Source organism: Wolffia australiana, chromosome 14, assembly GCF_029677425.1.
Source record: "Wolffia australiana isolate 7733 chromosome 14, ASM2967742v1".
Taxonomy (NCBI): Eukaryota; Viridiplantae; Streptophyta; class Magnoliopsida; order Alismatales; family Araceae; genus Wolffia; species Wolffia australiana.
In genome coordinates, this window is record NC_135848.1 from 7,813,232 (window position 1) to 7,837,072 (window position 23,841).

The window sequence follows — 23,841 nt, forward strand, 5'->3', positions numbered from 1 at the left end:
ATGGAAATCAAAATGCGATAAAGGAGCATGCTACACCAGGCTGTCGACGATAGAGACGGCGATTCGAATGACGTCTTCGGCGGTTCTCGATGGCGTGCGCCATCAGCAGCTTCACCTGATCACTATAGAAGAATCTAAAAGTAAACCATGGAATAGTTTCTATTATTACCGAACAGAACCGATCAGAAAGCAGAAATGCATGAGAGAAACCAAGAGATCAGCAGCAAAAATATAGTCACTACACCCTAACACCATGCAGAAAGTAAGATTGAGGGGTATTTGCATCTGAGCTCCTTTCAATTGGTGGAATCAGCTGCCACCTTCTCTCCCTGTCCTGACCCGGATCCAGCAGGACTCCAGGCACATTGAGCCACATAGGGTTTTAGCTGTAAGGAAGACACAAGAAGTAATGTAAGTATTCTCTCTCTAGAGTCCTCACTCTCTCTGTAAATATCATAATTTATCTAGATATGGTCCTGTACATGTTCTGTGGGCGGTTTAGGGCGGTTGGGCAGTCTCAGAAGGTTTGGCCCAAATATTTGAACCACCCATTCTGCAGCCCAGCGAGCATTATGCTCTGCCCACCATGCAGAATATGGGGAGGGGACGGAATTTTTTTACCCAGATAGAATTTGTATCATGTGCATAATAACACAATGTCAAAAGTCTATTGTAGGTGGGTGGCCAACGAGTAAGACATGTCCTTTGAGGCAGGGAGTTCAAATCAATAAGTTCATCAATACTGCACTGAAATTGGGGCAATTTTTGTGGTGGGAGGTTCAAATTTCCGCCCCAAATTCAACCTACTACCGGCCCATGGGTTTGGACGGTCAAAGTTTTGCCCACTTGGGGTTCCACATACCCATGTCTAACTATTCATCCATGTACCAACCACATAAAACAGGATATTGTTCATCATTGTGATCTAGAGGAAACATGGAGCCTTACCTTGAAGTTGGTCAAATCTGGGACAATATAACGCGGCAATTTCTCATCCACAATGACATATCCACCTGGAAAAAAAATACCATTGAACAAAATTGATGCAACCAGTTTCAAATCCGGATACCATAAACTCACGGCTTTTCAAATCATTATCCTTGGATGTAGGCAAGATTGATTATCCCATACGAGGTTGATACAACCTATGGGGATGAATCAAACACCCGAACATCCTCACTGATTTTTATCTTGCCTTTAATATATCAAACGGACATGAAGAGGGAGATAGAGAGAAATGAAGAGGAAATAGACGATGTTGGTAGTAGAATGATCACCAGGATGAGAGGACTGGAGGCATCATCTAGTTTACTCGGAAGATATTATGTTGAACGAAGGGTCACGGCCATAGAGAGGGGGGGAGAAGGAAATAATGCAACATCGTTTGATTCTTCATATATGTAAAGAGAAAACTAATCTAAAAGGAAATGACCAAAATGATAAAAATACAATGAGAATTGTATCAGAACTGAGGTAAATTCTAAGGCAAAATATTCGGTAATATATAATTCTCAAGAACAAAAATTTACAGTTAACATTATTTCCTCAAGGAATCGGGTAGAAGCGGAGATTTAACTAGTAATATAAAAATTAAAGATCATGATACAGTATCCGATTGCTTCGAAGGAGGAGAATAAGAAAATGTTCATGAAAATTCCAACACTTGGTTCCTATAAAAATCCCCCAGAGGCTCATAACATCCTTTGGAATCCTTTGCATCTCTCTTTTGCATTCTTTAACGTTCATTTAAAAAGGAGAGAGAGAGGATGAGTTTACTTGATAATTCGAGGAAACATTCATATTCGAGTAGGAACTCATTAGGCCTAATGATATATAAATACGAGCAAGAACTCTATTCATCAGACATGCCACTCGGCGCTTCGGGGCTCATTTTCTAGGTATCAAACCATATGATGACAATCAAAAGCAAGCCAAAGATAGCAAAAAAACTACACTTTCAAGCCCTCATTAGGCCTTACCTAATGGGATAATGTCATGAGGGTAACGGTTAAAAGGATTGAAATTGAAGCATTAATCTCGTAGCTGATAATCCGGCGAACAGACAAAAAATGATAGCAACGGAAGAAATGCGAAATTCGTGACGAAATTGTGAAAAAAAAGGAAGCAAGACAATAGGGCCTAGGTGAAGAACAAAAGCGAATGAAGGCAAAGATCCACCGCGTGATCATTGGCGGGGTGAGGTAGGAAACTGACCTTTGCGTGTGTGAAAACCGGTGGGCTTGCAGTTCTTGCCCTTGTAGTAGTCCCGGGGAGCCCGTTTCGAAGAGAGAATACTCAAAGACGATGTTCTCTTCCTCCTCATCGCCCTCGCCAGCCCCGTCAACAAGCCCAGCGGCATCTCTGCTAGCTCGATCAGCTCAGTATGGCGGCGAGCCCGTTCGGTGCCTGCGAAGCAGAGACTCAGAGAGCGAGGAAGAGAAACCAGAGTTAATTTAATATAGTTCCGGATCGTCCCGGACGTGGACGATGGACGGGACGGGACGAATTCCGTCCCGTCTGACGTCTGGATTCAGTGCAGGACGAAGGCTGGGGCGAATTTTTCGTCCGCCGGTATGAAAACCGTCCCGTCCAGTTCTCCCGAGACGAATTTTCGTTCCGTCCCGGTAAGAACCGTCCCCTCCAGACAAAAAAACCCATTTTATATATTTAATATATTAATATATATATTTCTAAGTTTTTTAGGAAATACGGAGGAGAGAGAATCCAAAGGGAATATGTACAATTATTTCTGAGCGGCCTCAGTTTACATGTGCGTAAAAATACAGGTACTTTGATGCAAATTGTCATAGTGAGTCCACGTGGCTACATCTCAACCATTGATGGAGGACCATCCAGTCGATCACACCCCGATCTGTCGCCAGCTAAGTCGGGAAGCCCGAGCCGATGTGAAGAATCAATAGTTCCACGACCAAGCTAGAAAAGAGCCATCGTCTTATTGCTTCACGTCGTGTATCTTTACGTTCTTTCTTTCTTTTGTCGTCTTTGGATTAACGGGAGGCCCCTCCTGCGAGAGTAAAGGCCTCCCCTCGTACGTGTTTTATTTTAATTATGTTTAAGTGTCATCTTTAGGGGATGAAATCCATGCTGGGCTTCTTCTCCCCCTAAAGATCCCTTTTAAGGGGAAAGCCCAATGGACCTTCTCCTTAAAAGGGGGCCCAGTTGGGCCTCCATAACTGCCACCTCCCCTATATAATGAAGAGGGAGGAGTGGACGTGGAGGCGAGTCAATTTGTGTCGAATCCAGATCTCGTTCAAGTTTAGTGGAAGTTACCTTTTTTTTCTCTTCTTGTTCATCGTTTGTTCTTTGAGAAACGAAGAATCCAAGTTCATCAAGAAAGAAGAAGCATAAATTCGTCATAGAAGAGGAAAAAGAGCCGATTGCGTTCAAGAAGAAGAAGATTGCGTAGACAAATTATCGTGATGTTCCATTTCAGAGAGGTCCCACTCATCGCTCTCCAAAGATTGGCAGTACTTCAGCCGTGAAAAATCATCGAAAGCCTTTGTTGCTCAACCCTCCGATCGTGGCCACTGATTACTTCGATTCTGCTGAGAAATTCGTGTCTTCTTTGCTGAGAGGAGACAAATACTTCCAATTGGGGAATCTGTGTGATAGAAACTGGCGGCGATCGTCTGATCTGCGGCTTCTGATTTTGATATTGCCGTTGTTTTTATTTGTCATCGCTTCCGGTGGAAGTTATTGCTCCATCTTCAGAAAGCATCGGAGTATCTGTTTATCTAATCGTCTTCCAACGCCGGCGGTGTTTCATCGACGGTAATCTTCCGTCATCTCCGGCACTCTGTCGCGACCTCCTCATTGTCATCAGCTCTGTTGATGAATGATCCGCTAGCGTCACTCTGTACCTCGGTAACTTAATATTGATATCCTGGATGGTTATCCGCCATCTTAATTGTCCGACGAAGTTGTCGATAGAATTGCTACCACGCCCACTATTCTCAATCTCAGCCACCGTGGTCATCATTGTTGAATCGTGGACCTTTTCAGCGGGATTCGACGGACTTTTCTTGGACGCCGACGGTCTAACCTCGTCGAAGATCAACGGGCTGGTCAAAGGAAACAGCGTGATTTCTCTTTCAGGGTAAACAAATTACTCACCGAATGTGTTTTGGGATTTCCTCCACCTGGATGACTGTGCTATTTTCATTGTGATTTGCTTCGCCCTACGGCCGCTGAGCTGTTCAACAGTCAAACATCCGTTCACTTTGGAATTGTGGAACTCCAATCAAATCCGACGAACCAACCAGCTGAAGAGTGCACATTGTCACTGGTAGTCCCCCTACCCTTTTCGTGGACTGTTGACTCTAGTCTTGCACTACCAGATTGCATCCACAAATCGGACGGGCCAATACCTGCATTACATTGGACCTGCCACTGGATTGTCGAGATTGGCTAAAAGCTTATCTTGTGCCAAACCTCAGGTTCGTTTGCTTCCCTTTTATTTTACAGTATTAATTACTTTCTTCAGTGCTGATCTTACTACTGTTCCTCTGCCTAGAGAGAATTTGAATGTGAATTTTGGTTAGCCACCGATCACTGTGTTAGTTAATTTTCTTTGACAGTACTTGATCAGTTCGTAATCGTCAACTGTGTAGACATTATTGGACGAAGAGCGTCCCCCACCACGTCGGTCCCTTCGATCTGGTTGTGTGGATCATTGGGAGCTTGATCACGACTAAACCCGTCGTGTCGTCCAATTGATTTGCGTCTCTAGTCATTGACGATCAACATATTTCTCGTTAAAATTTTCTCAAATCATATATGATAACTCTCATCATTTCATTGCATTTAGAGTCTGCCATTCGGACGTGACACGAGGTGTCAAATCCGGTCATCGTGTTACATCAACCGTCAGATGTGAATCTGGTGGTTTTTTGTCCAGATTCGTCCAAGACCTCCAGACGGACGGTTTTTTGTCCCACGGGACAAAAACCGTCCCGTCAGGTGGTTCCTGAGAATATTTTTTGTCCTAAAATTTGTTCAAACCCTTGGGCAGGTTGATTTTTTCGTCCCGGGATGAAAAAATCATCTCGTCCACATCCCTGCACTATAGGCATAAATAATACGATAGTATACACTATTATATAGTATTATTATACACAGAACTAACACTATAACACAGATAAAGAATTAGTTCTATAGGACTAAAAGTGAAGCCGTTTTATCAGTTTTTTTTAATCATTTTTTGGCATTGCACAATCTACAGATATTCAATCTGATAATTGTTCGAGATTGTAGATATTGCACGTAAGTAAAGTTCTGCGACGAGAAGAATGAAGAATTAGAAAAATGGCTTACCATTTGAAGATTCTGCCATTCCAGATGGAGTTTCATCGCTTCACATTTCCCCCTCTTGACTCAGAAATGAAAACTGTTTTCCCCCAAACACTATGTCTGATCAACAAGCACATATTATTTTGCATCATTGATTCCAGTCAGGTTGTCAATCAAAGACTCAATTAATCAAAATTTGACAATCATCATCGAGATCATCGATTCTCTTTGATAAATCTTATGATCGAGGGGTCAATAAGAATCTGAATCACTTAAGTTTTTCATACTGAATACTTATTAAAATGAAATGCTAACAATGTGATGATGAAAGGGATAATGGAAATTTAAGTTTGGACATCTAAATCTGAACAATATATTTCCAGTGTTGATGTTCATTTAATGGAGAACAAAGCTGATGAAAAATAAGATGTTTCCCATGCACTGATAGGGTTTCATTATTAAACCATTAGTATAAGATCCAAATAATTGATGCATAAAAACACATTAATGTGTAAATACATTAAAAAAAATGCAAAACATTTTTTCTTTTGCCAATGGATTGGATCTGTTACTTTTCTTTCATCTATCACTATAGGATCATAATAAGCAAGCTGTAATGGCATCAATAATCTGCTCCATAAATAATATTATTTAAACAAGTGGGGAGCATATCAAGCATCAAAAAAATATCAGCATATCTTGATACATCAGTATAATTTCATACTTGTAGAAATATATATGTATGTATTTGAAAATGAAATGTAATCACAACATATTTAACTAGTATTATCACAAAGAGTTCCTTACGATTCAATAAAAGCTGGTAAAATTGAGAAAACATGGAATTTTATAACCAACATATGGGTGAGTTAATCCAAACTTTGTATGATAATCATGGTACTTGGAGGGTGGTGGAAATATATGTGGCAGCAATCCAACCATACATTCCAAATCTCATTTAATGTCTATTAATACTATATATTTATTATTAATGAATGTGTCATGCTTATGATGAAGTTCATGAATAGATTATCGAACTTAGTGAATTATGATGAGACCATAAAAGGAGATAGCCAGTCCTTAAGCGTGTGTTCCAAATAGTCATATTTTAAGGATAGTCGAGAAGGACATCAAAATATATTAATCTAATAAAAATTTTAGTCTAAATCATATTGTGAGTATGGTCGATCCCATAGCCATTAGTTTGGCGATAATAAGGATAAATAGTGGGTGCTATTTAATAGAAATATTTTATTGAATTGATATGTATGCATCCATGAAGAATATTATACCAAAAGTTTGATTAGGTTTATGCAAGTCAGAGATGTGTAAGAGGTCCTTAGAATTGAGCCAACAAAGATGTATTTTGGATGGAAGGTTGTACTATGACTTTGAGTTACGAGTTCCTATTCATGGAATTCCAAACTGTCTTAGGTCAGATGCATCAAGAATTCAATAAAGATGATTGAGTGGACAAGATGGGATCATCCAATTAACAATATCCTCCCTGCACCCCATGCAGACCCTTGGGTGGAGGGATTGTGGGATCCCAGTACAGTTCTTTTCCCTTTCTCTCAATTGCTCCCTCTAATTTTTCACCTCTCTATCTTCCTTTGTCATTTCTCATCTCTCTATCGCCCTGTTTATCACTCTATTATTTCTCTATCTCATTTCGTGTCTCTCTCTCCTCGCTTTCTCTCTCTCTCTCTCTGATCATCTTTATCTTACCTATATTTATCTCCTCTCAGATAGTTTTGAGCAATGTGTGGTTTAAATTTCTGCCCCAAAAAGCCTATCTCATTGAGAAAGGGGTTGGGAGCAGTTCAAAACTTGCATGCTTGGAGAGGATTTTGTTAATTGGGTGGATTTCATCCCACCAGATAGGGGCTCGATGCATTCATGCATACCATCTTTTTCACTAGGCACATGTTCAGCACCTCAAACCTGCCCAAACAACAGCACGCTCTAATGTTGGAGTATTTTCACCAGTGTCTATTGTGCATGTAACTCCCTTGGATCATGTATTAGTCGATGTAATAAATCTAATGATCTAATAACATTTAATGGATGACCTTTCAAATTAATTGTATCATCAGATATCAATTAGCCAATCATTTATTTAACCTAATTGATAGGTTGTGGTTTATAGCCTGTAGGGTGTGAAGCTATATCTCGTGACCTAGAAGATATAAAAGAGTAGGCCAACTCTCTTTTAGAACCTTTGTCATCATGAATCACCATGTACGTATAATCCCTCATCTGCAGAATACTTTTTGAATGAATTAAGGTCTGGTTGATCATCAAACCCTAACTAAATATTTGATTTAGTATTACTATGCAAAAGAAACCAAATAAGAACACATGTAATATTTTCACTACTTTGGCTTGGAATTTAACTAGAGTTCATTATAGCCTCCTTGATTCAGTCTCCCCCTAGACCTAGGCCAAATGATCCCATCTTGACCACACAAACACATTCTTGGACATATGGCTACATTCAATCTAATACTTATTCCAATCACATGGTTAGACACTCAATAGTTAATTTTTACTATCCATTAGCAATGTGTAATTGGTTTCTGAGGTCTAATGATCATTCACAAAATTAAGAGGCACAATATCATTCAAAGATACAGGTGGATTAATTCATCACACTTTCCTTAAAGATTGCCCACAATCCACCCCTAGTGTCTCCACATTAATGTCTGCAAGATCATTTATACTCATAATATCTAGATATTTTGATGTTGTTCTACCAGAATATTTTGATCTCCATTTTGACGATCCTTTCAATGGGAGCATTTAGGACACATGTTTAAAGAACATATTTTGAGGATCCTTTAAATAGTAATTACTATATAATGTCCTCATCATAATTCACAATGATGGAATAGTTGGTGATGATGGTAGTGCCAATGATGATACTTGTACTGATTGAGACGGAAGTTGTCCAAGTGTTAGTGGTGAAGCCCGCAGTAATGGAAGTAGCTTGTGGATTGCGTAAAATTTGGTGGAGCAACATGATCATCTATTGGTGCGGTGTCTGCAAAAGTGGAGTTTTCTGGAATGCAATGGCACTCTCAGTGTGGTCACAAAATGGAAGGAATAAGGCAGGCATGATTCCTGTTACTAGGGAGTTTTGAATGGTTCTTTTGGTCTATAGTTTTTTTGGTTGGTTTTCTAGAATTGGTTTTCTCCCTTTCTCTTCTAAAAATCGATCCTGTACAATTTAAAATAAATTCGAATTGGTTCTCTCCATTCAGTACATTGTGTCGAGCTGAGCAACAGTGCAGTGGTTAATACCTTCATGAGGCAGACATGATTTATTTCCAAAAATTAACCCCAAACGAGCTGATATGTTCGGATTATGTTTGAGATTTGGAAACACCAGTACCAAAGCCAATACCTTCCTTCCCTATTGCAGATTTATCATTCATGTGATGCCGTGCCACTCCAAGGGATTGTAATGCATTGAAGGGTCGAATACTTCCCATGCACATACATTTCTTTGACATCTAAATAAAATTGATGTTAAAACTCTTGCTGAAGAGAAAAGGCGCACAAAAGAAACCATCAAAATATTCTAGTGGCTTTGAAGGTCTACAAGAAGCTATCAAAATAAATTTGAATTTCTAATCGTCTCTTATATCTTTGAACTTCCGAATACTTAAACCATGAACTTAGAGTGTTTACATGCATCGAAGAGATTACAATATTATTGAAAAATAGATATAGCGAGTAAAGCACAAGGATGTCAACATTCAATGGTAGTTTATGACAAAAACGGATGATAATGTGGATCTGCCTCTTCGAATATTGGACAACAAATGAGTTTTTATTACCCCATAAATGCTAAAAAACAGCCAACAAATGTAATGAACTTCCCCATTTGGACACTCAAATGGGTCGATGGATGAGATCCTCCAAAATCATGCTCACATCTCACAGATGAGCAATCAAGGTCAATCATTTCCAATCACATCATATGAGAAATGGTCGGGTCATATCATGATCCTTTCTTGCAGCTAGGCAGCACATAGTTCACTTCGTGATTATTTCTTGCAGGTTCATTGGATGGCACATCTGAACGTGCTCCCCGGACCATATATTGTCAGCCAGGATGGCGTTAACCGCGTCTGTGGGGTGAAACTCGTCCCACCAGACATGGCTCGACGCATTCCTGCACGCCATCTCCGGCACAAGGCACATAATCAGTCCCCCATACCTGCCCAGTCCGCAGCACGCCTCAGTAGTCGTTGTGAACCCTGAAAAAACAGGTTAGAGTAAAAGTCAATTCTTAGAAGTTTATGAAAATTACATCGCAAGTTTTCTTTTTCACTAACCATAGTGAGAGCGATTCGCGAGGATTTCCATGGAGCCTTCGAAGGCGTCGCAGAAGACAAAGTTGGCGTTTGGGAGCTTCTGGTTTAGCTCGTAAACCATGAATTTCAGCACCATATTGAAGCCCACCACGATATTGTTCACTTCCTCCACGCATCCAACTCGCTCGCTCCTCTGCTGCCATAGATAGTGCGGTGCGCATCCGATTGGGGCCAGCCCCATCACGATAACCCTGCGCACTCCAGCACTGTACAGGTTCTAAGGAAGAAGAAAACGCAGAAATATAAGAAACAGTGGGAGATGATTATGGAAGTTAAGTTAATTCATGTAACACGTATGTGTATTCATGCTATCAGTTTTGGACCGTCCAGTTCCACCCATGTTACTGTTGTAAATGAATCAACGTCTCTCATCATCATCATCATCATCGTCATCATTTCTTCTTTTATAAGAACTTCTGCTTCCACAAAATCTTTTTTTTTTTAATTTGGTTCTTTTGGGACCGCCATTAATTATGACGAAGGAAACAAACACTGACGATGACGATGATGGTGATAATGGACGATGATGGATAATGATGAAGAAGTTGCGAATTTATAGAAGTGGGTATCATTCCCAAGAATGGAGGGCCAGGTACCTCCACTTCCAATTTCACTGTGTTGGCCAAGAACTTATTGAATTCACATGGAAGAAATAAGGACGGCCGTATCGGCGGATTTTGCAGGTGGTAGGATGAAATCGTCGCCATTAATTTTGACGACGACGATGCCAATGGTGGTGGTGGTGGTGGTGGTGGTGGTGATGATGATGATGATGATGATGATGGGAGAAGAGGAGCAGTTTGCAGGTACCTCCAACTCCAGTTTCAAGAAGCTGGCCAAGACTTGGTTGAATTCCCATGGCAGATACAATGACTGCACACTCGACTGATTTTGCAGGTAGTAGTGTATGAAATCGTTGCTACCAATGGAAATGTAGACGATTGATTTGGATATCAGATCTGAGGTGACGTCTTGTCCCAAACTTAGCGTAAGCTTCTGAAATGTATCCACGGCTTGCTGTGCTTGCAGAGTAAATGACACATGCTGGCCCTGCAATAAGGTTCAAGAGAAGATAAACTTTATTCTAATGGGAATGAAAGAGTGGATATATTCGTTGAAAAAGTAGCGAGTTCCTCACAAGATCGTCGCCACTGGTATAGAGGATTCCCGCCGCTGCGGAGGCGAAGTTGACGCCATGGATCATGTCCTCGATCCTTCCGCTTTGTCCCAAGAACGAAGGAACGAACGGAAGGTCCATTCGAAGAGCTTCTCAGAAGGTAAAAGAGTGAAATAATTGTAAAATATATGATAATAAGATGATGTAGAAATATGATCTACTCTCAAGGATTGATGGCTCTTGTGTTGCGGAGCAAATCTTGAATTAAGGGTAAACTTTCGTATTCTTGGTACGAAGCGTAAGAAATCATCCTATGGCGAAAGAAAAACCGCAAAGTTCTGAGGTAAACAAATCGAGGAGCGCCTATTTCTCGAAAATTCCGTTATTCCAGTTCATGAAGCGGCAGAGGTGCTCTAAAACTAAGCATGAAAATCTTCCTAACGTTAGTCCAAAGTCATTTAAGAAATAAAGAACTTCAAGATACTTTGGCACGGAGCATTAAATATTCATGACCTTGGTTCTAAAGATCAGAGAAAAGATCTTCAAGATATTCGAAGGCTACTGCATGAAAACTTGGGAACCATCCGAAGAGATAAATCAAGAACCCCATCCGACCGCAAAAGAAGGTGCTCAAATTTGTGCAGGAAACATCAAATCTGTCGGAAAAAAATCGACGAACGCCTAATTCTCGATATTCCACTCCTCCACATCATGAACCGGTAGAGCATTTAATATGGTAAGCTCGGTTCAAACACAGATCAGAAAAAAATAATTTCAAGAAGCAGCATCCAACCGCGGAAGAAGAACCGCAAACTTCGGAATAAACACCAAATCCACCGGAAAACGAACCGAGAACCGCCTGATTATGGATAACTCCGTTGTTTCAGTCAAAGAAACGGCAGAGATTCGCGTTACCGAGGTAGTCGACGATGACTCGGCCATTGCTGAACCTTCCAGTGGGGTTGTGAGTGTCGAAATCGCGACCGTAGGGGAGGCGATCAGCGCGGGCAAGCGTAGCAAGGAAGTTGTTGGTGCCGCAGTCGACGGTTGAATCTCCCAGAACGAAGAGCGCGGGTGCAAGTGGCGATTGCGCCGCTGGATAAGGTGCAAGCGGCGATTGTGCTGCTGGATAAGGCGAAATAGGAGCTAAGTCGGCCTCTACGACGCCTCCGGCGAGCGAGCGCTCTTCCAACGCAGGAAGAGAGGAAGAGAAGAAGAGGACTAACAGAACGTAGAGAGAGAGTAACAGTTGATATGTTGTCATTTCATGCAAAATTTGATCGTCGAACAGAGAGAGAGTGAGAGAAGGGAAGAACGATGGCGGGAGAATATAAAGAATATGTGAGCGTTCGCATGCAAATTCGTACTGTCCCCGAATTCTTGCGCGGCGAGCGGGGCGGTTCTGGAGCGGAAATCCGAATCGCGCACCGCTCAAAGTTACCTGAGAGGAGAGAGAGTGATGCAGATATCTGAATAATGACTAATGACGACCGAAGGTGGACCAAAACGCCTTAGATTATGTAAATCCAGGGATGTTAATAAGGGAATAGTCCTTTTCTTCAGTCGAGGTGGAAAGGACTGTCTGCCAGTGCCGTGGTGTATATTTGACCCTAGATTCAATGATCAGTAGGTCTCAGCGAGGATAAGTTGGGCACTCAACTATCCTGTCTAGTCCAACGGCACAAGTAAACACACGAGGAAGTACTGAAAGAAATAAAGCGACTTATGGGGGGGGGGGCACGAGTGCACCTTATGGCTGGACAACCATCGTCAGCACTTTAATGCAGACCATTGACCGAGTCAAGGAAACCGTTAATCTGGTTGAGTACTCAGTTAACGGAAGGTCAATTTGTCCGTTGACCGATCTGAGTTGACTGGTGGCAGAGCCAGATTGATCCTTGACTAGGTTGACCATTGATCCTTGAAAATGTTGACTATTGACAATCTTGAATACGTTGACCATCTTTAATGTTTACTGTGTTGATTGTGTCGACCGTTGACCATTGATAGTGCTGATCACTGATCGTGTTGACTCTGTTGACCACCTGGTGATGGAGAATGAATGGGAAGATGACTGATGATTGGGTTGTCCAAGATTGTCCAATGTGAAGAGATGAGTGGTGGTGTGTGAGATAAAGATAATAGAATAGGGTTGGTGGAGAGAGTGAGGGAGAAAAGGAAAGATGGAGAGAGATGAGAATCGATTGAACAGAAGATGGAGGAGGAGAAGGAATGGGGAAGATGGAGAATTAATCAAGAGAATGAGAGGAAAAGGGGGAGGAGAAGAGGCTCAACGATGGGAGATAAGCTTCAGTAGCAATGAGGGTGGTATCCCTCAGTGACAACGGCGGCGGCAATAGAGAGATTGGGGGGGGGAGAAATTCTTGAACAAAGCAACTTTTTCAAAAGATATTTCACCACCTAAAACTATCTCAAGTTTGGGATCTTATAGATCCATAGAGGCGAAGAAGAAGGGGGCTCGAGGGGGCGGAAGGATATTAGTGGCGATTGCAACTCTGACATTTTCCCTACATGTATATGAACGTGGGATTGTGTGTGGCATGGTGACAAAGTGATTTTTAGTATTAAAAATATACACATCTTAGAATCATTATATGCATAATTCTATTAATCTTGTATTTATTTTATTACATATCCCCATTCCATGGATTAATTCTTGAAAAGCTTAAACTTCACCATTTTTCTCACCAAAATTCTTTTTAGTACTTGAAGGCCATTTTTATCTCATTTAGAAAAAAAATGGAATTATTATTTCTAATAGCATTAAGCATAAAGTGCATCAAATAAAAAGAAGAAAAGATGAACAACAAAAAATGCCTTTTGCTGGCTAGCTAAAGGATGGAGCCAGTGGCACTCAAACCATCTGCATACCAGCGAGCGCACAACACTCAAGCCGGCCAACAGCTGGCGATCACCAAGGCAGAAGGAGCCTATGAATGTTGGCACACAGAGGCCCACAAAAGGCCTACATAGAGCCCATTGAGAGGTTTGTGCAAGCACACGAGAGATGTTAAGTCTTTTCAAAGTGAATATTAGAATAAACATATGGTAATGTTTATTTTCAATTTCTCTGATCTAGGATCGATGAACCCTCTTAAGTTTCAGCTCCGCATCAGCCAGGGTCAAGAAACAACAAAGTGATTGCAGCTGAATGAGCTGCGATCTTAAGAAATAAAAGATGAATTTCTAGCCGGGCTTCAAGCCGACCCGGCCCAAAGCCCGTGTCATGCCGGGCCATCTTAAGTAGACATACATCTTAAGTAGACGACCAAGAAGCAACTAAGTGATCACGGTCTTATCTCTTTACAGAAGATCGTATGATGAGATATGTTTGTAACATTTGATTGTTTTAATTTTTTTTCCAGCCTTCTGATTGGTTGTGGCTGATGACGCGGATAGTGGGCCCAAGTATAGAGAGAATCAAAGCACAAGTTGGCTGATGGGGCAGCTGATGGGCCGCTAACGAGAAGAAAAGGGTACATCATAAGAATGGGTCCACGGTTGAGATTTAATTGTAGCTGTTAAACCCATCCAAAGGGAGATCAAACGTCCAAGGGTAGTCGTGTCCTTCTCCACCCCCAGCCATTGTCCTCCTCGGCCAGCTGGCAAAGATCGGCAACGAGGGGATCAGAGAGTGATCTAATGCCCATTGGAGAGTCGTTAGATCAGGTCTGATCCTTAAAGGGAGATTTTTTGGGCTAAAATCCCATCTCCCGTCGTAGGAAGGAACTATGACGGCGAAGATCCCTTTCAGAGTTTGGAACACTCAGTCCTGTCCTGACAGCTCTGTGGTTGTGCAGACAACTCAAGAAGGTTTCAAGGAAGAGCGAGGAAGTGAGTTCTCCATGCCAGCAAGGAAGATGATGCAGCCTTAGTACACGAAAAGTGTAGGAACATGACTTGAATCCACAAGCCTTACTCTACTTGAAGGAGCCAAGTCCTGAATCCACAGAACTAGCTTCTCCAACCCTTGAGTCCACAAGGGGTTGTGCTTGAATCCACAAACACTAAAGCGCCACAAACACTATAACACTCTCTAGCAAAGAGAACAATCAGAGGAGAGAAACGACATTTTCAACAAAACAATAGACTTCAATAATACTCATTTAGGGCTACATGGCGCCTTATATACGCCGCACCAAGTGCAGGGTCGTCCATAATGACTGTACCCATGAAATGACAAGTCAAAACATTGAGAAAAACAATTCTCACAAGCTAAAACAACGGATAAGCAGCCTGAAAGGCCTGAGCAGAGATATCCTTCAGATTCTGGGGCCTGTAGAAGTTGTTAGGAGATATTTGTGTGGCTCAAGAAGATCGTGATACTACAAAATAGAAGATATGCAGCTCAGACAAGTTGGAGCAGAGATCCCGCAAGAAGAAGAATCTGTGAGAGGATTCTGTCATGTATGAATATGTCAGAAGATCTTGTCAGAGAAAACATCAAAGTTTGGGGGCGGTGATCGACATCCCCACCCCCGTTCCTAGATTCATGCTGGATTTGGTAATTTTTTGAGATCAATTTGGTTGCATTTCAGTAGAACAACATTGTAGATTAGATTCAAATTAGTTTAATAACTTATCCAATTCTATTTGGTCCAGATTTAATATCATAATTTTTTCATTGAGGCATTTCATGGAGCACCTAGTGTGCATTCAAAGATATCAATCAATTTATCTAAGTTCCTACTGGTTTTACCTTATATAAAAATATTGAAAATACACATTAAACTCACTTCTGTCTTGCAGCCTCGTTGAGGCATTCTGTCGAACACCTGCAAGGTGTCGACAAAAACACCCAAATTTCTTGTGATTTTCCTCTATTAAAAAAAAAAAAAAATATTTCCTCTATAGACTATATTACTATCTACCTTAATATAAGTATAAAAATCATAAAAACACCTTAATATTCATCTACTCTTAGTATTCTCAACCTCTTTGTCTTTTCTTTCTTTCTCCCTACGATCAAATTAATCCTTCAATTCTCCTTTGAATTAGCTAACACATCTTCTCCTTAAACTCTAAAACACCCATATATATACACACACACACACACACACACTCCAATTTCTCTCTCCTCTTCTTATTATCCCTTCTAGTTAAGCTTTTTCTAAATAAAACAAAAATTAATTCCTATAGTTGGCTTTACTATCTTAGATACTATTTTTACCTTTTCTTAAATTAAATATTTCTATTAACTAACTTCTTACATCTTATAACCTTAAAACCCTTATTCCTTATCTAACTAAAATCTTAAGATTCCTTATCAATAGTATTTCATTATTAATATTAATAGTATTTCATTATTCCATCTATCTTATTAACCTTTGCTACTTCTTCCCTAATTATATTAATATGATGATCCTTAACTGAAGAATCATTAATTCATCTCAATATCCTACTTTCTTATTATCTTTAATATCTGTAAAAAATATAACTAACATCTTATATTATCTCGCTTACTCTAGTTCTCTCTCTTATCAATTATTATTCATTATTATTGAAAATTATCTTAAATTCTCTAATCCATTAGATACTATACCGTAACTACTATTTACTTATCTTCCTCTATATTCACTATCTTTATTCCTATCATTACTCCTCCTTAACTATAACTCAATTATTAAATTCACATCTAAAGGCCAGTTCCTACCGAGAGGACCTTGCTCCTACTATACAGTTGAGTGAATTTTCTATATTTTAACAAATTTCTTTGATTTATAAAAATTAAAACTACAATTATATTAAAATTAAATACACAATTTGCCCTTCATCAAATGACATTGGGGTCCAGCATTGATTTTCGTGGGCATTGGCAGTGGGGGAAGTGTTTGTGGTCGTGGATGCGGCATTGTCAATTCAGCGGTGGCATCTCCACCAGAGACAGAGAGACCAAGAGAGAGAGAAAGAGGAGAGAGATATGAGAAGTGAGAGAGGGAGAGATTGATATGAGAAAAACAAGGGCAAAGAGGAAGAGGGAGATATGAGAGAAACATGACCAGAGATGAGAGAGAGAAGAGGGAGATGAGCAACGAGAGAGAGAAGACACAAGAGAGAGAGATGAGCAATGAGAGAGACAAGAAATGAGAGAGAGATCGTTGTTACTTGTGACTTTGAGCGTTTGTTGCTGACAATTCAGATGGCTATTAAATTTTCCTTGACTTGACCGCTGACTAGCTTAGTGAAGGGGGGTGTGTGTGACCTGCGATAGATTAGCCAGAGAAAGAGAAAGATTTGATAGGGAGAGAAAGAGGGGCGATCCAGAGGGAGTGTGACTGACATAGAGAGTGCATTAGAGAGAGAGTGATAAAGAGAATTTGATAGAGAGAGAGCAGGAGATAGTGATGGAGAGCAGCTGCCCGAGATTGCCGCCACATCTTCGAAGCCATCATCATCATCACCGTCGACCCCTACCGGCTCTTGTCCTACCCGACCGACACACCAAGGCGCAAGCGAATGCACCCAGGTTCAAACAACCTGGGTGAAAAGCACGTCGTTATCTATCTCGCGTTTTGATTTCGTTTCATCTTCATCATCATCTTTGTCATTTCGTCTTCATCATCACCTTTATCTTTTTTATCTTCATCATTGTCGGCTATCTAGTGTTTGAATCGTTCCTTTTTATCGTTGTTCTAAGGAGGGTCCTTGTGTTAATGGACCCTCCAGGTTGGACCCTTCTTAAGGGGCTAATGGACCTTCTTGTAAGGCCCACCATGGCCCTATAAAAGACCATGATGGGCACCCATTAATCTCATATCTAGAATTTGTATTGTGGAAGTTATTTCTCGTCCAGGTCTCACCATGAAGAAGGAGAGGAAGAGGAAGACGAGGAAGGAGAGGTAGAGGAAGAGGAAGAGGAAGAAGGAGAAGAAGGAAGTAGGAGAAGGGAATAAGAAAGAAGCCCCGCTAACAATTGCCGCTGGAGAATGAGTTACCGCCAGGGCTTGCACTGTCGATCACCATGTACCCCCCCCTCAACGCTGTTAGGTTGCACCACCAATCTCCAAGGACACTACCACGTCATGTCCCGAAAGATCCAAGCGCCCCTCGATCCGTGAATGGCCGATGGTCAACCGAAGCTGAACGATGGTTTTGCTACATGCATGGACTGGTCAATAGGGCGGCCACATCACGGTGGGCATCAAAATTAGCCGTGTTTTGCCTTGGAAAGCCGCGGTTCTGTCCATGGGCTTACCGCTTCCGTCGAAAGCTGATCCGCGTTGCTACCGAAGTGATTCAGAATGCTATCCTGTCTCTGGTGGCTTTTATCACACCAGCACGTTTTGTTGACTGTGTGTTCCATGCATTGAAGTTCCATCGCTTTTAGTGTTTGCTGCGTTCATAGAAGGTTGGCCTACCCGTGATGCTGTCGTGTTTGTGCCGTTGAATTGCTGTGCACTTGTTCGGCCCTACTCTTCTACCTGTCTACGGTTTCATCTCCCTATGTCGTTGTCGTTACACTCCAGTACCTCGCCTCGTCTCTCATCCGGCGATGAGTTCTAGCCGTGCGAATCGCTAGCTGCTCAATCCCAGTCGCACATGATCTCGCGATCTATCGTTGCTCTATGACATCCCCTCCTCATGACGCTGCCATCGCTCGCATCTACTGCTAGACTCCGATCATGCTGATTCCCCCCTCAGGGTTGCCTGCTGGACTCGGCCGACTACTCAAGCCACTTTGCAGCCCATCGTCTCTACCTCTCATCTTCGCCTCCGCTCTCTGACATCACGCTCCATCGCCGCACCATCGCTGCCTGTCGAGCCAACCCATGCCCATCTCTGGCATGTCCGCGCCGCACCCGCCCATATCAGTTCTTGCACTGACGAAGACGCCAACGACGAACAACACTGCCGACGATGTACGTCATTCCCCTTGCTCGTTAGTTATATTACCGTCTTCAGTATATTGTTGACCGTGCTCCACTACGCTCGGGTTAGAAATATATTGAAAACTACAACTTGAGAAAATTCCCGGGTATGGGGAAACCCATTCGTTACGTGCGAGCGCCAACAAAATTATTCCATTCGATAACATAGTCACCATTGTCGCTTTGAAGAGGGTCAAAAGGTCACCGTCACTGTCACCGGTCGCCCACCCCGAAGCTCAAAACTCGGCTTATCCCCACAAGTCGGTGCCTGCACGTACCTCCACCTAGGGATCTTTGCATCACACAATTTCATACCCTGGAGGGCATTATCTGTCAGATGACGTCACTGACAAAGTCCAACAGCATCTAGGTACCCGAGCATCATCGCGACACCCGACCGGACGACGTCCCTGACGATGTCCGGCATCAGATAGAGAGATAACACATTTGAAAAGAGAGAGTGAGAGAGAGAATGTGTTTGAGAGACAGAGCGAGAGAAAGAGAACACGTTTGTGAGAGTGTGTGTGTGATAGAGATGGAAAGAGAGCGAGTGCATAATATAGAGAGAGAGCGTGTGTGAAAGAGAGATGGAGAGACCGCCAAAGAGAGAACACGAGAGAGAAAACAGTGCAACTAAGAGAGAGATGAAGAATGCTTGATAGTGTGTGTGTGTATGAGATTGAGAGAGAAGGAGAACACTATAGAGAGAGTAGGTGACATAGATAGAGAGGGCATCCCCTCAACAGCTGCTGCAGCGGCAACAACTGAAGAGAAAACCCATGGGTCAAATTTCTGAAATGAAACCTTTCTTCAAAGCAATTTTTCCATCTAAAACAACAAGAGATTGGGATCTTATAAATCCATAGAGGGAGATTAATAAAGTGGGAAGAGAGGGGGGGATTGTGCGGACACTCGCAACTCCAATGGCTTCATTCCTACAGGAACAGATATGTGAGTCATTTGGGGCACGATTGTCAGTGCGGTGGCATCGAGACATCAGTGGTGGAATCTCGACCAGAGAGATAATAAAATGAGTAATGCGAGAGAGAGAAAAATTAGAAGATATGAATAACAACAGAGACAAACTACAAACGAGAAAGAGAGAAATGAGAAACATGAGAGAGAGAGAGAGAGACTAGATACAAGAGACAAATACGCCCAGGGAAGGTTGTGGTCTAGTCTTCGTCTGTTTTTAGCAGATCCCTAAACCTAGACCTATTGTTCCTTCTAACCTCAATCTAGTCAAGGACCTATTAGGCCAGGTTGGTCATGTTGATTAGTCAATGTCAAAAACAAAGTTAAAAACTTCAATATCATGGTTTTGAAAAAAAATTAAGTACCCAAAAAGGTAATATTAAAACCTTAAAATGCAATTTCACATGGAACTAAATTTAATAAATAAAATAAATCTTGAGATGATTTTTCATACTACGAATAATGTTTGATAAATATTACATCTATATTGAAAAACATAATATTTACATTTCAGTGGATTTCATTAAACTTGGTCTCCCTTTTAAGGTAATTATGTTTCTCAAGGTGGATACAAATGAATATAAAATGAGGGACTGTTAGGGTGCTAAGAACTTGGGTTCTGATCAGAGTGGGAGAGGGAGAGAGTAAAATGGATATATATATATATGTGTGTGTGTGTGTGTGTGTGTGTGTGTGTGTGGATAAAGGTAGAGAGTGGCATGGAATGAGATATAGTTGTAGAGGAGAAGAGAGTGAAGGAACAAGAGATAACAAGAAAAGAGGTGAGAGTGAGGGAAAGGGATAGAATTAGAGAGGTAGAGCAAAAAAGATGACGTTAGAGAGTGGGAGAGAGTGAAAGGAAAGGGAAAGAGTTGGAGAGGGGGAGGGAGTAAGATGGTAGGAGTTATAATTAGAGATACAAACAGAGTTACAGGGAAAGAAAAAATATTTTTAGAGAGGGACAGAAATTGTGTGACAGAGAGAGGGAAAGAGTGTTTGATTGAAAGAGAGAGGTTGACAGAGGGAGATGGGAAGAGAACAAGAGGGAAAAAAGACAAAGGAAGGGGGACAAAGTGAGAGGGAGAGGGAGATAGAAGGAGAGAGAGAGGAAGGTGGGAGGAAAGAGAGGGAAAGAGAGAAAGAGAGATTAATAGAGGAAGAGTGAAAGAGAGAGAAGTGGGTAGAGGAAGAGGGTGAGTGATAAGCCTAAAATTGGTTAATCAAATTCGATTAATAGTGTCATTAGAATTAGACATGCAATAAATTTGTAATTTTTCGCTTTATCAAAATTTGGAAAGAATAGGATGAGAAAGGGGTTGAACCACAGGGAGACACATTCTCAAGAAACTTTCACTGTATTCTTCTGAATTAATTTTTTTGAATAAACTAAATATTTACTTAGTGAGCTTTTCCTCATGATTAATTTGGTTTTGTAATTACTAAAATGTATTTATATTCTTTATATTGGTAGTAAAAGTTTTTTTCAGAGCATTGCAGAGATGAATTTTCTGACCAATGGTTCAGTAAAATCTAAACCACATGCTTCAATGAAATGTAATATATCAAAGTCTTTTTATGTATCTAATTGAGAGTTAAAATTTGATTTAAAATTGTATTTAAGCAAAACAATTGAATTTAAAATTGGGCTTCAAGATGGATGAATTTTTTAGTGAAACTTTAGATTTAGGTAGAGTAGACATGGAGTTGAAGTTTTCAACAATCAATTTCCAAATATAGAGAGAGAAAGTAGGTGAGACAACCTAGAGAGAGAAAGTAGAAAAAATTGGGCAAAGTGAGTTTCAGGTTGAACTCCAATTTGATCTATAGATGTGAGATATCAGATGAGATGAAAAACAGTTTAGAAATGAAGAATTACACTAAGATCTTGAATCAGAACCAAAATTCACCATTTAAACCACCTCCTGGGGCATTTATACTTTGCCCGTGCCTTAGCGTTTTGAAAACGTGTAAGAAATTGTTAAAATGTTAAAGAAGAAACTTATAGTTTCAATCCTTGAATCAAGAAATGTCGACTTCAGAAGATGCTCCCGTGTCCTTCCTGACCAAAACAAGTTGGGAAGAGCTTCCTCGGTGTTTTTCCCCTTGCTCCTGACCTCTGTTTTATAAACCAACCATCTGTTTTATGAAGACAAACATATCGTCTAAATTTGGGTGCAATTGGGAGGTTGGATCTCAAGATGTCGCCATTTTAATCTCAATAAATCTCAGCCCTTAGATTAGATTTTATCTTTGCTCCTTGCAGACGCCAACCAGGTAAAATGGCACTTTCTAATTCGCCAGACGTGCTTCTTGTTTTCTCCATGTTTGGGTCATGTGTGGCCCCCTGTCCTGCGTGCTAAAAACAAAGCACTCCATAGCTGTTAAACGTGAGAGATATATACCTTTTGAACGGCTGAGAGCGTTCCACGTCGCCCGATCCGCGTCAGCTCTGCATTGTATTTGATGAAAAAAGGTACTTTGAATTTAGAATTTATTTAATGCACGCACACGTAACGATTCACCACGTGCATTTATTGCTAAAAAAAGACAGAAAAATCTCCTCGAGCCGTGTATTTTAGTTTTCTTAAAAAAATTCAAAGCTCCTCTTGACTCCCGTGCCACGTATATATAAAAAAGATCACTGATTGTATAATTATGGCATCACAAATTGCGACGCCATACTTATCCTATGGTGAATGATTGGCGCAGCCAATCATTTGCCAGACATTGAGCAAACTACATCTTACATGGCAGACATTAAAAAAAATCCCAAAAATACATTATTAAATTCCAGATAAAATCACGAGATATATTATATTTACTCTAAAAAATATATTTATTTGCTAAAACACTGGTCAGAAATTATAAAAAAATATGGAACAATTCCAGAAAAATTAGTAAATGCCTTAACAGCTTCTAGTCAAATATTTTATGCCCTTCAGAAATTAATCTTTCAACGCTCTAAGGTCAACACATCATGTAAAAATACTTAAATAATATAAAAAAATCATGAATCTATAGTGCAAGCTATTTAGGTCTGTTTAATTATGTTAACATGCAAACACGGACATTAGAAAAAGAGTTAGGGAAGGGGATTGAGAGACGGGGAATAGAAATATTGAGGGAGGGAGAGAGACATAAGAGAGAGAGAGAGAGAGAGAGAGAGAGAGAGAGAGAGAGAGAGAGAGAGAGAGAGAGAGAATGAGAGAGGGCGGGAGAGAATGAGTGAGTGAGAGAGAGAGGAAGCTTGAGAATGAGTGAGTGAGAGAGACAAGGAGGGAAATATATAGAGAGAAAGAGAGATAATAGGAGAGGGGGAGAGAGAGAACAAGAGAGTGAGTGAGAAAAAACTAGAGAGGGAGAGAGCAAGAGCGAGAGTGAGAGAGAACAAGAAAGTGAGTGAGAGAGAGAGCGAGAGCAAGGTTGAGAAAGAACAAGAGCGGGAGGGAGACTGAGAGCAAGAGAGAGAGAGAACGAGAGAGAGAACAAGAATAGGGAAGGACATGGTCTGACCCAACTTCGGTCACACCAGACTGAGATGAACCATCAGTCAGTTATTTTAGGGCTGACCAGGCGTCCCATCGAATTCCGGTTCGCACATTGAATTGAACCACATGTCGTCAATATAATAAAATATATAATAATATATAATAATAACTCTCTTCCTCTCGCACGCTCCCCTCTCTCTCCCCCTCTCCCTCTTTCAAACTCTCGCTCGCCCACTCTCACTCTCTCCCTCCTCTCTCCCGCTCTCACTATCTCCCTCTCACACTCTCTCCCTCCTCTCTCCTGCTCTCACTATCTCCCTCTCACACTCTCTCCCTCTCACCCGCTCCCTCTTACTCACTCACTCACTCTCTCCTTCTCACAGTTCCTCTCGCAGTCTCTCCCCCTCAGTCTCTCTCCCTCCCCCCTCCCTCTATTTCTCTCACGCTCTCTCCCACTATCCCGCTCCCACTCTCTCAGACTCATATCTTCTAAAGGAACATTAAATTCATCTTATAAAGGAATGGTGTTACAAGTCTCCTGAAAATATTCAATCAGTCCGTTATTCTGAAAACAAAAATTTTGAGATAATATGGTGGATATTGCACAACGAGTGTACCCACAAGCGTGACACAAATGAACCAGGTACGTGTTCGTGGGGAAACCACGTCGTTGGAGTTGC

General features: G+C 41.2%; 2 protein-coding genes and 1 long non-coding RNA gene across 4 annotated transcripts; 1 reads left to right on the top strand and 2 right to left on the bottom strand.

Moving 5' to 3' along the window:
* Positions 1-135: 135 nt before the first annotated feature.
* On the bottom strand, positions 136-2,435 carry LOC144712136 (uncharacterized). The gene is made up of 3 exons (XM_078586325.1): positions 2,215-2,435; positions 949-1,013; positions 136-386 (listed from the first exon to the last, which is right to left on the bottom strand). Exons 1-3 carry the CDS (start codon positions 2,357-2,359, stop codon positions 297-299), a joined length of 300 nt encoding a protein of 99 aa, XP_078442451.1. The 5' UTR covers positions 2,360-2,435; the 3' UTR covers positions 136-296.
* An 817-nt stretch (positions 2,436-3,252) lies between these two features.
* On the top strand, positions 3,253-5,458 carry LOC144712137 (uncharacterized). Of its 2 annotated transcripts, none has more exons than XR_013583740.1 (2): positions 3,253-4,457; positions 5,243-5,458. It is a non-coding gene; the product is annotated as an uncharacterized LOC144712137 (long non-coding RNA). The 2 variants fall into 2 exon arrangements; XR_013583739.1 differs by having other exon boundaries at positions 5,275-5,458.
* A 3,733-nt stretch (positions 5,459-9,191) lies between these two features.
* Positions 9,192-12,107, bottom strand: LOC144712485 (SGNH hydrolase-type esterase superfamily protein). Its single transcript, XM_078586785.1, has 5 exons — positions 11,725-12,107; positions 10,807-10,958; positions 10,503-10,742; positions 9,654-9,909; positions 9,192-9,575 (listed from the first exon to the last, which is right to left on the bottom strand). Exons 1-5 carry the CDS (start codon positions 12,071-12,073, stop codon positions 9,352-9,354), a joined length of 1,221 nt encoding a protein of 406 aa, XP_078442911.1. The 5' UTR covers positions 12,074-12,107; the 3' UTR covers positions 9,192-9,351.
* Between the last annotated feature and the right edge of the window lie 11,734 nt (positions 12,108-23,841).